The sequence below is a fragment of the Aythya fuligula genome, chromosome 5, assembly GCF_009819795.1.
Source record: "Aythya fuligula isolate bAytFul2 chromosome 5, bAytFul2.pri, whole genome shotgun sequence".
NCBI lineage: Eukaryota > Metazoa > Chordata > Aves > Anseriformes > Anatidae > Aythya > Aythya fuligula.
In genome coordinates, this window is record NC_045563.1 from 23,048,242 (window position 1) to 23,061,305 (window position 13,064).

The following is a 13,064-nucleotide window of genomic DNA, read 5'->3' on the forward strand; positions in this document are numbered from 1 at the left end:
AGCCCACCAACCATAACTTGTATACTGGGCTTTGTATCAAGCCTTAGGAAAAACACACTTGCTCACAACCTGAAATAAGCTGAATTTGGTTACTTTATAGGCGTGTCACAAAGTACATCTTTGGACAGGGCCAAGGACAGGTGTCTCAACATATATTACCCCATTGTAAAAAAAAATACAGTAAAATCCTTTAAAATCCCCATAAGCATTAGTTAAATGTTAGATTTCCTGGAGCCACGGAAAAGCATTTCCAATTATTCTAAATATAAGTATGAGCCTTAAAAAAAAGCAGCGCTATACAAGAAGGCTAGAAACTATCTGGAGTAAAATAATGATACAAATACTCTAAATTTTAAAGTCAGTTTTATGGCATGTGGGTGTTTTATTTTTGCAAGGCTATCAACAATTGAGGTTAAAATTAACAATAAGGCATTTACATTATTATAGATTACTGAAAAAAGTCTCAGTGCAAAACAAATGCAGAAGATGAGGAATAATTCACACCGTATTACAGACTAAAAGAAACTTACCTAAAGGAACCATCCAGATTCGCTCTGTGAATGAAACTTAATTTCGCATCAGCCCAGTAAAGTTTCTGCTCATCAAGATCAATTGTGAGTCCATTTGGCCAATAGATATCTGAATCAACAATTATTTTTCGTGTGCTGCTGTCCATTCCTGCCCGTTCTATTCTGGGTGTTTCCCCCCAGTCAGTCCAATACATGTATCTAAAAAAAAAAAAAAAAAAAGAGAAAATATATCACAATACATGTTTGTTAGCTTCAGCAACAGAAGGAATAGTGGCTTTTATAAAGTTCTGAAGTGTTTTGTTTTGATTTTGCTTATTTTGTGTTGCACCTTAAAGTGGTGTATATGCACAAATACATATCCCCAAAATACATTAGCACTTACCCATTGAAATCATCATTCCAGAGAGCACAAAAAGAAAGTCCTTCATTAGAGCAGGTCTCAGAAGTATTGCCTCTGCTTATCATATTACCGTCATATTTTAATGTTGGGCACCACCTGATTGTCACGAGCATTTATAACCAATGTATGCCCAGTTATTACAAGTTGCATGGCCAATTATTACAACTTGATATCATAAATCACATTCAGAAACAACCAATTACTACCCAAACAGGCAATTTCCAAAATGACCATCGCAGTACATCCTTTGGAAAGTTGGTACGCCGAAAAGATCAGAAAGCAACAAATTCCAGTGCCTGGGTGAGCTGAGACTGTGCAGTTCGGAGAGATGCTTTCTGACTGAGAGAGGACAGTCAGTTTCCAGCCAGCATTACCCAGAGACAAATATCCAAATTGCAAATTAGGCACACCAGGGGTCCAAACACAACACAGCTAACCCTACGCATTGCTACCTCAGGCCACTCAGAAAAACCGACTGCTTTCCCAGTGCCAGTACAGATATTTCTGGCATTGTCTGTGCCAGCAAACCTTCAACTTGAGTGAGCTCTCAAACAAAATAATTTAAGTGTCTGTGCACCAGGTTCTTTGTGCTATATCACCAGCAGCGCTGGACAGGTACCAGCTGGGTATTTGAACTAAATAAGCAACATTTAAGCTAAGTCCTGCTACCAGGAGTTCAGACAGAGAAAGAAATGACTCGTATCACTATCAACATACATTTGAGCGTGGGAGGGTAAAATAGGCTATTTGCCAGCTGAACTAGTAACATTTCCATACAGATGAGGCCTCAGGCTTCTGATTCACAAGCTGAGAAGGCTTACCTCAGGATGGCTGCAGTGGATTCCCGTCCCCAGACGCCTTCCCAAAATGTCTCAGCTCCCCCAGCCAGGCCAGGCCAGCTGCTCCCGAAGAAGCAGAAGCAGGAGCTGAGCTGCCACAGCTCACAGACCAACATATGAATGTAAATTGCCACTCATTTTGGTTTTCCTTAACAGGTCAGGCTGTAATTTGTGGCAGTTCAAACTGTGTGGTGAGGCAGCTATTGACAAACAACTGAAGCCAGAGATGGGCAGACATGAAAGAAACCGTGTATACAACCAGCTGGTGAATCAGCCTGAGGGACTGATCCGGCCATTTTTCGTCGAGTCATTTTTCAGTCAAATCAGTTCTCTGATTTGGCTCACACCATTTGGCTCACCCACTCATAACCAAGTATTCAAAGCACACCTTGAGACCTCTCTACAGAAAAGAAAATGAACAAGGAGCAGGGAGACAGAGACGAGTCCCAGTACAGCTGTCCCAGCATGTTCTTGCTCCTAGAAAAAAAAAAGGTTATCCAGAATTCCTGAATTGGAAATCCCACTTGAAATTTCAAACCACAGAACAGAATTTCCTCTCTCCTGCATCTTCCCTAGCTCACAGATTTGTAGCACCTCTGAATTCACTGCAAAGTGAAGAATCAGTTCAGAGCAGTCAAAACCCTGACTGCTGAATGAAGAAAACCCTGACTATCAAAAGGTGATGTTAGGCTATTTAATATGGTTATGATAATGCCACATTCATTTATATACTTAAATGCATAAACACAAACCAAAAAGTAGCTCAGACCTGAATCAGAAATCCCGCAGTAGTTACTTAAAAAAAAAAAAAAAAAAAGAGTTTGTTTTGTTTTGTACCTAAGTCCAATTAAATCTTAAAAGCAGGCTAGAATAAAAAGGATGAAAAATATCCTACCTACACAAAATATTACCCTGGAGCAAACTCCCTCTTCTCAATTCTCTTTTCTTAAATAGGGCTTGCAGCCTGCCCTGAGGCTCAACGCATTCAGATGAAGAAAAGTCTGTAAGCCAAAGGGCCCTTGTGGCTTTTCTGCTATATTAATGGAGCTCAAGCTCCAAAACCTCTCCTCCTCTGCCCCCTGAACCTGTTGCCCTATTTCATAGTTGATATGTGCTTTCCCACTGGGCACATACATGGCCACGCAGAGACTGCTGGATATAACCAGCACTTTCAAATTCACACTTAATTTGCCACAGAAAAACTACATCCCTTCTTTTTCGCTCATCAGCAGGAACCAAGCTCAATCCTCAGCAATGCTGCTGCCATTCAAAGGTCTAAACCCAAAGTAACAGAACTGCAACACCATTTTGGGGGTGTCTTAACCATGTCAAGACTGAGCTGGGAGTTTAGACGTCATTATAAGAACAGCTGAACTGTTCCTGCAGCAGGGAGGGGGAATCTCTGGTCTGCGTGAGCCTGTTTAAAACCATGCCACTGCCAAACGAAGCAGTTCCTTCCTTCCCTGGTCCCCATATCTGCTTCTGACATGAGGACCCTACAAGAAAGCATTCTCAGCCACCTTAGCAAATGGGCAATCACTAGCTAGGGCAGCCCGCTTCATCGCCCTTCCACGCCATAGCATCCAGGCTGTTTTGACTTTTTTTGGTCAACACAAGGCACAACACAGCATTTGGCACGAGACATTAATAAGGCCATAAAATGTCATGTTTTAAATGCATGCCTGTGGGGGATTTTCAAGAATGCAGTGTCAAACTTTCCTTTTTTTTTCCACTCTGTTTTGCAAGAGTGACAAAGCTAGTTTGGACCAAATTAAACACAAACAGTATCCTGGCTGAGACAAGCTGCACTGAGATTCAGCTGAAGACAGACATTTTCTGGACAAGTTATAAATCCTGGAAAAAATCCACTATTATTGTGGAAAGAATGACACAAGCTTAGCTTGAGCAGCACTGCAAACTTTTTTTTTTCTTTTGATTGGTTGGTTAAGTGTAAGTTGCACAGTTTTAAATATCCCTGGGTTAGGGCACACCATAACAACTGGGAGAAGCTAAAAATATCAAAACCACTATCTTGTGTTTTAGCACAAATCCAGTAGATTGTGTTTATAGGGCTAAGATTTGGCACCCCAGGAGTTTTGTATCCCACCTGGATTACAACAGGTAAATAAAAGCATAACAACAGTGAGGCTATGAAAGCAAAAGAAAACATGCATTCCTAAAGAGCTAATAAAAAGAGCCATTGTGAGCAAAACTCACTGCTATGCAACTATCACAAATTGTTACTCTTAAAAAAGAAAAACCAAAGAGCACCAGAGAAGCAACCCTGGGACAAGTTCTCTGGTTCCTTTCTTCAGTTCTTTGGGGAATCTTAATTGTCATTTACTACTTCACCTTTGCTGGGTATTAGGCTTTAACCCCAAACTTTCAAAAAAAGGAAAAAAAAAAATGCAGGGTTGTGGGGAAAGAAATTCACATCAGCCAGAAATTTACCAGCCAGCAAGTCACTGGATTTTGGCATATACTTGGATTACCACACTGAATCAGGGCTTAAATAGTGCTTCAGTAATATCAGAAGACCGGGACTGAAAGCCACCTTGCAAAATAAACCGATTATAAAATTGGTGAACTGCACCCCAATGGCCTTAATTTTGCCAGCTTAACTCATTTTAGAATCCCAGGTGCAGGAGCAAAAACAGGATGAGGACCGTATTTCCCCTCGGCTGTAAAGCCGCAGGTCATTTCTTATTTCCTGCTGCTTCATCTCTGTTGTCATCGTTTCTGAAGAGATTAGAAATCACGGCTATGCCCTCAAAGAGCAGCCGATCAGCCATCCGAGCTGCAAGGTACCGTGGTCATAATAAAAAGAAGCCACACTGGCTGCACACTTTTTCCACCTCCCCAAACGCAATACAGTTGCCAAATCTTACATAACCTGCTTACACAAAACGGGCCAGTCATACAGATGATGTAAATCAGCACAGACTTCTCCAATTTCAAAGTTCTCCAACTTATACAAGCCCAAGGCATAAAACAGGAGTTTACAGGAAATTGCCATGAAGTTTAGAATCCTGCACTTTCAAAACTTACTTCCCTCATCCAAATGCTTAAGCTCCAAAAACTCGACTGCTGCGTGAAATAGCGCCAATCATCTACAGAAGAAAAAGAATGGCTGTCTTGCATAGCAAGAAGTTGCAAGACGCTTACTCAAGTTGCCTCCTTTTTTCAACCTGGATGATCTTAATATATATATTAATTGAGATAAATTGATATAAAAATTCTGGAGCCCTGCCCCAGAATGGCACCTTTTTCACAGATACTCATATACTGAGAATTGCTCAGGTTGGAAGGGATCTCTTGAGATCAGCTACTCCAATCCCACCACTCCAAGTGGAGTCAAGCAGGGCAGGTCAGCCAGGACCTCATTCAGGTGGGTTCTGAGCACCTCCAAGGATGTAAGTTGTACAGCCCCTCTGTGCAACCTGTTCCAGTGTTTCACCACCCTCAAAATAGAAAATATTTTTTTCTTTTGGAAGCGGAACTTTATTTTGTATTTGTGCTCATTGCCTCTAGTTCTTTCACTGGATAGCACTGAGATAAGTTTGGCTCCATCTTCTTTACTCCCCTTCATCAAGGTATTTATACACATTGTTAAGATCCCCCTGAGCCTTCTCTTTTCCAGGCTTAACAGTCTCAGCTCAACTGGCTTCTCCTTCTACGGCATATGCTCCAATCCTAAATCATCTTTGTGACCATAAGGAACACTGGATTACAGTGTGTCAGGACAGTCCAAGAAATGATACCTACACATTGTACTGACTTCATAGAGGGCAGGGATCCAACAAACACAATGAACAACAGCAATTCAATCCTGCAAGGGAGGTGTTGCTTGCTCTCTTACCCACAGATCTCACACAACCGCCCTTGAATTCTTGACTCAAGCCAATGGATTTGATCGATCTCAGCATTTTGATGCAGGTTAACTCAAAATTTGGGACAACAGGACACTCAGATGACCATCAACGATTTGTCAAGGCCTGTTCGTTTACAAGCTTGTGATTTCAAACACAATGAAACAAATACAATCCTGTTTAAGTTCACATTCAACAGGTTGCATGAAAAAAGCCGTACTTCAGCTTATATCATTGCTTAATTTTACATGAAAAAATTAAAAACATGTTTTGAGTCAAACCAAAGTCACCCATTCACGATGAACAGAACAACCCTCTGTGCATTTTAAAAACCAGCATTGATCGAGACTTCTCATCAAAGACAATTCCAGCTTCCACCATCTCTTTGGGCTCAGGGCCAATAACAAAATGAAGACCACGTTCCTGGTCACCTCAAACACCAGCACTAAGGGAACTGAAGCCATCCTCTTGCTATATGGTATCAAACTCCTCCTGCTCCCTAAGAAATGGTGCAGAAATCATAAAGATCAGAATACTATCATTTTCCAACTACTTAAGAAGGCTAAATGTGTACAGGGCAAAGAAGCCTCGGCTTCTTCTCAGTTACCTCTACTCTTTCCAGGATGCGAGGAATCACAGAACTTGTAGTGAAAAAGAGTGCTAATGGGGCAGAGAGCTCAATGGGGTTATTAAGGAAACGTACACACTTCTACCTCTCCCCCATGCAATCTCAGCTGTAAAAGGGAAAGAAAAAATAGGAAGAAAAAAAAAAAAAAAAAAGAAAAAGAAAAATGCTTCCTTCTGCCTTTTCTGAACAGGCAGCTCTGCTCTCGGATGAAGCAAATGGTCTTTGAACAATTTATGCCCTTTATAGCTATGAGCAGGAAAAAGGGGAAAAGCAACCAAAAAAGAGAATGATGAAACATTTGCGTAGAGGCTGTCACCATCAAGGGCACCCATTTGAAAATTAGAGTAAATAACACTTCCCACAAGAACTTCAGGTTTCTCATGCATGAGACCATTTTCAGCTATTTGGCCACATAACATATCAAAAGCTTTCCAACTCCCAGAAATTACAGCCATACCAAGAGACTGGATGCAACTCATAACTAATTTTATGGTTGAGTACCCTTTTTACATTTTAAGAGAACAACTGTGCTACTCATACATTCATTCTCATTACAGCATTTTAAACAATTAACCAAATGCTTCAAAATATTTTTATACTTTAACTTCATTACTATATAGAAACACAGGATATAAACTAATCTCTAGCTTTCAATGCAGCAATAATGTTTTACTCTAAATCAGAGCATCTTCTATAGTTTAATAAGGTGGCCATAAGTAAAAGTGAGTAAAAAACCACACTCTTTGCCCATACAGTGTTTGATGATTTTCTTCTCCCCTATTTTCAATTGTCACAAGTGTGTAACAGTAATCCCCCTCCTCTCAACTATTCCAAAGGAGATAAGATCAGATGATACACTGTTCAAACACATTTCACCATACCTAATAATTTAAATTAAAGTGTTTAAAAACCTGCTCACTACAGCACATATTAACATCAGCTTCAGCGTACAGACGATCCCACTGATTTCAACACAGCAAGCCAATATGCTTAACCTTAAACACACAATACACTTCTGCGTGGGACCACAGTCCTGGTGAATCAGCAGTCAACACCACTAAAAGTTTACTTAAGTGCTGTTATAAAGAGAGCTGCTCTTACATGATTCACAACTATAGGTCATGGTTTTGCTGTGACCCTGAGGAAACACTGGATTACCAATTAAGTTTGTCTAAGGCTTCTCGTTTCAGACACCAAACTGATGAATTTTCTATTCTTGATAGTTTTTCTTTCTAAAACATTTTGAAAATCCCACAGTTGTTTTAGTCACCCCATCCTTTTCTTCCTTTAGTGACAAAATACACCTCATTAGTCAACGAGAGATGGCTCCAGCAAGGCAGCTTTATGGTGCCCAGGAACGAATGCCATCTTACATGTCAAGTAGCTGCATGTTAATCACTATCGAGGCATAAGAAAATCCTGTAAAAATGAAGATTTGTCACTAGTGCTGTGAAGAGTGAAGACTCACAGATGATCAAAAATAGTCTCTCGTTGCTTGCCTTAAAAGAAAGAACTTCCCGAAGTGCTCTGAATGATTGTTTGAGGCTAGGTGGTGGATGACAAGGGCCTCTCTTTCAAGTTATACTCTAATTTGTACTGCTGCCTTATTTGAAATTCTTTCCGGGTAATATTGCCTACTCCAGGTAACAAATCCTTTACAAATAACATAATTGAACTTTCAGAGTATTCAGTTAAATTCCACTGCCATAATATAGAAAACTTTAGACAAGCATTACCTTTAAAGAGGGAATGCCAGGTTATTGTGGAAATGATGATGCTCTCTTTATAAACATCATTATGTCAAAACAACCAAGTGACTATTGTGACTATTTAGCAGTCCTGCCAAAACATTCAAAAAAATCATATTCATATATTCAAATTTTTGAATTTCAGCTGGAAATCGCAGAAAAATTGGCTTTAAAAATAACCTCTAAGTTATCTAGTCCATCTCTACACCCTACGACAGTCAATTACACCTCCAACATTCCTGTGAGATGATCAAAACAACTGTTCTTAAAGCCTTTAGTGATGAATACTCCATAAGCCCACAGTAGACCAGACTGAAATTACTAAGCTTAAAAAACATCTAGAAAAGAGTAAAGAGGATTTAAGCTTGTTATTAAGAAAGCTTTCTAATGGTAAGGCTACTTAAAGACCTGGAAAGGATAGCCCAGAGAGGTCATAGAGTCTGTAACACTAAACACTAAAGGTTTTAAGAACAACTTTGCTATCATCTGCCAAAATCTCTATGTATTTGAAATCTCATGTTCCTCTCAATAGCTTCTGTCACCTCCTTCTCTACAAACAACATGAAACCATTTGATCTTTCCTCAGAGGCCACGTTTTCAGGTTTACTGTACATTCAGTACATTCTCCTCTATTCTCTCAAATTAGTCTATGTCTTGAACTGCATTCAAAATGGAAAAAATATATATATTATGCAAATACCAAACTGGGCACAATATTGCGATGTGAACTCCCAATTATGAAACTGGGTTTTCCATTCATCTCTGCAGAACAGCCTCACTGAAGCTACAAGGGAAGTAACGGTGTCACCTATCTGCACAAGGTCACATTTCGTCATTACAAAGAAATTCTAATGACAGAAATTCTGTTAACATATTGATACGATACGAGAACATTCTTGACAAACCCACTTTCCTACCCCAGAAAATACTGGTCAATGAGGAACAACTGTTTCTAGAGGAGCTCAAACCCAGAGCCTGCTGTGCCTAAGTCAAATGTCATGTCTACACCTATAAAATATTTCAGATCTCCCACGTGAAATTGGTTGTAAAATCACATTAAATTCAAATTTGTCATGCCACGTACGTGATTTGTTGACTTAAGTTCACTGCATTACACTAACAGACATGGTTATTTGGCCAAATCTGCTTTTAATTCAATAGGATTCTCATGCAATTAAGCAATACTGGATTTTGTCACTTTTAACCAGAACAGCAGCTCTTTGGAGGCTGATTTTAATAAACCTTAATGGGGGTGAATCGGTTAATTATAAAGGATATATATATATGTTCATTTTCACAGACTGCTTAAGGTTTAATTTACTTTGCTTTGTTGCACTGGATTAATACTTAAATCCGACTAAACATTAGAAATATCTGCCACAAGTTAAAAACCAATGGAAGTGTTTCATTTAATGCTGCTGCTCCCAATGGAAAAAAAAAAAAAATCCCCTACAGACTGAACTAATGCTCAGCAAAGCTACACCAGCAAGTGAAAAAATTATCTGTGTAAAAATTAGAAGAACTATCATTCTCTCCTCACCTCAAGTAATAACGATAATCAAAACCAAAATGTTGCAAGGTGACCAGTTCACCTGCAGACACCTACCATTCTGGCAAATAAATGTTGTTCCCTACATTAGCCCATTCCACAATAATTGTTCATGTTTGCATACTTTCTCTGGAAGACTAAATGCAAGATAATTAGAAGTGGACAAGTCCTCCAGGAAAGAAAGAGAATGCTACCATGGGACCCATAAAAAGGCAAACCCAAGGTATGATGCCTAGCACACAGCAGGCAGCTAATGCCAGGTAACTTCCTTGTATGCTGGCACTGTATTCTTAATCTTGGAATGTGGCTCATAACCAAAAAATATTGAGCTGTAAACTGGACACGGTACAACTCCCAGGCAACAGGAAGCAAGTGTGAAACAAAGTCCTCTATTGTTACACTTGGTGAATTTTGTGTATGCTTAAGAAATACTGCACATCTGTTCTGAACAGAGTACTGCCGCCGAGATCTGTCTTTCAAAGTCATGCAAAATGAACCACACCTGTGCCGCCTCCTCCTTCCAAACACAACCAAGGATTAGATCTGCAGAACACTACAGCTTCACCAACAATGCCAGTGATTTTTATAAAAGTTCTCCATTTGACTGTACCAGCCACACTTTTTCTCCCAGTTGTTTTAATCCAGTTTTTATTAAAAAGATTAATTTTGCATTTCCCGTAATATAGGAGGAATGTTACCAGAAATCCCCAATTAAAGCCATCCGTTTTTCAAAACAGTCAGAAAGCACCTAAGAAGGCATGAAATGCATTTCCATGACCAACATGTAGGCTACTCTAAAGAAAACAGTCAAAAGGTGAGGAACTGGATCCACTTACGAGATGTCAGCCTGGCATTAGTATTGCTGGAGAGTGCCATTCCACTATTTCTGATCTACTTCATTACGAAATATTGAATTTAACATCATATTCTCTCTTTACATTATCCTACTGAACTCATTTAAAGTTAGCGTACACTGTTAATTAAGCATAGATTAGTTACTGTTAGGATAGACATAGGATTCCAGCTAATTTACTTAAAATATTTGCATACAATTTGCTAGGGGAAGAATTTTACAGATTTCAGGTTTTGAAGATTTTTTAATCAATATTTTACTGAACTTCTTGACCCCTGAAGGTAAATTCTCTCCTTCCTTTCACCTGAAGGCATCAGTAGCAGAAGTGAAGTCAGCATTAAGAGAGCAAAGTCTCTCCTGAGACTTGTCCAAAACAGTCTCTCCACTTTCCTTCTTACCAATTATAACTTCCCCTTCTATCAGTTATCTGGAGAACACTGGCAGCTCTGGCACTTGGTATGTCAACAAAACTAAGGATTGTGTTTCTTTGGCTGCACACAGTTTCATTTAGTTCTTTTGTGTCCTTCATATGTTAATCAGAAATGTACCCATAACACCTCCCATTCATCTGAAAAGCCTTATGCTAAGATTACTGCAAAAATAACTTCTCAAAGCTTCAGTCTGTAGCATATGGCAGTTGCTAACATGGCAATCCCAAGCTGCACTCTTTCATTGCTCTGTTTCGGTATACACTTCTCACACACCTGAAGATCATTTCTCCAGAGACTGCTGGTCTCCCAGAGCAGTCAGTTCCATTTTACCAATAAGCAATAAAATTACTTTCTGTCTGTGGTCTATGCTAAGACCATTCATTAACTCAGCATCCCTTTACAAAGAGGATGGACTCAATGAAACTGTCAGCTGATGTCCTGAAGATGAGAAACCTAAGGGCACAGACCGTACAGAAGAAGATAAATACCCTCAGAAAAAGTTGTAAAAAAGGGCTGCAAACTAAAAACAGCAAATAGCCTTGCTTGTGAACATAATGCTTCTCCTTGCTATTCCCCTTACCCACAGTCCATCACTGCTGAAAGTATGATTTCCACAAGGGGCAGGGACCCCTTCAATCATCATTGCAATGAATACAGGGCGCAAAGTGAACATCAGTACTGTTTGTGCATGGGGACAGCAAATAGTACATGTGCAGGGCTGGGGGTTATTGAAGAGGGAGGGACGGATGAACCATACAGAGACACAAGTATTTTCAGGAGTACTACAAGCACCTGACTGGTCATTGCAACAAATCCAGCCTCTTCTCTTTTTACTGCCTACCCTGGTCATCTTAAAGCATTAAGAGCCCCTGATTTCACCTGGGTTCTTTCACTTGCCAGCACAAACATAACCATTCTAGTCACCACTTAAAAATATCCTGGTTGTGTTTACCAGAGCACAGCAAGAGAGAATTTCTGTTTTGACACACACAGATTTACACACCTTGCTGACTGGACACATTAGATACCGTATACCAAATAAGGAATTTACCAGACAAGATAACTGAGGAAATAATAAAAAAAAGGCTGGAAAAATTAATTCCATAGTGCTTCTGAAACGCAGTAAGTTAGGCAATCATACTGATCAAGTATTTGACTTGGCACCTAGGAACAGCTGTATTTTTCTTTTTGGCCCAGGACTCTTCTTTCTGACCACAAAATATTTAAGTTTAAACATATGTTCAGCTACAGATCTTGAGAAAAATACCTTGGGAAAAAGTAAACTGAAACAAAAGACTATGTTTCTCTTTCGGAAATGAAAAGCCAACATAAATCACGACTGTACCCATTTAAGCATTTAAGTCAAATTAATATTTACCCATGAGCCGGATCCAAAGCTATTGCCCTGGGCTGATCAAGGTCTTGCCAGAAGAGGACTTTTCTGGATGTTCCATTGAGATTAGCTACTTCTATCCTATTGGTTTCTGAGTCTGTCCAGTAAAGTTTTTTCCCAATCCAATCACATGCCAGGCCATCCGGGGAAACCAGACCAGAAATGATGACATTCTGCACCACATTCCCAGTTTGGTTAATGTAGGTTTGCTTGATGGCTTCTTCACTCACATCTGTCCAGAAAACGATGCCTTGCGAATACTGGAAGTCAACCGCAGCAGCATCCTCTAAACCACTGACCACCACAGTGGACTCCAGCTTCGTGCCTCCAGTATCCACGAGTCGAACGTCCCGACGGTTGGCAAAAAGCAGGAAGGGAGATGCTACAGAATAGAAAAACAAAAACGTATTAGCATTAGCAGCATCTACAGATGTTCAAGTGCCAAGTATGACTACTGCAGAGGAAGATGTATTTTCCCAGATCATCAGGGAAGGCAGTACAGAAAGAGGAACACAGAAGATTCATGTGAGAGAAAAATGCACACTGTCTGTAACTTATTGCCTCTATTTGTCAGACAAAGGAGTAAAAGAAAAGACAGAGGGACAAGTGGGCCCAATTCCTTATCTACAATAAGGCCCTTCACACAGCTGAAGGGTTTGGACTGAGGCCCTTCAATAGTTTACTCCAAACTCACCTAGAACTCATTCTTACATATTAGCAAGTGGGTGAAAAAGCATTCAGCAGAGACTATCATGGACAAGATGCCAATATTAACACAGGAAATACCTTGCCAGTTCAGAAAAAAAAAAAAAAAAAAAAAAAAA

The 13,064-nt window shown here is 39.8% G+C and overlaps 1 protein-coding gene across 1 annotated transcript in view; it reads right to left on the minus strand.

The window, feature by feature from the left end:
- LRP5 (LDL receptor related protein 5) overlaps nt 1-13,064 on the minus strand; it is a 142,711-nt gene that overhangs the window by 95,338 nt on the left and 34,309 nt on the right. Inside the window, exons 2-3 of the mRNA XM_032187964.1 lie at nt 12,226-12,622; nt 531-728 (exon numbers count right to left, since the gene is read on the minus strand). Of these exons, the coding sequence (XP_032043855.1) occupies nt 531-728; nt 12,226-12,622 (595 nt within the window). The remainder of the gene's footprint in view (nt 1-530; nt 729-12,225; nt 12,623-13,064) is intronic.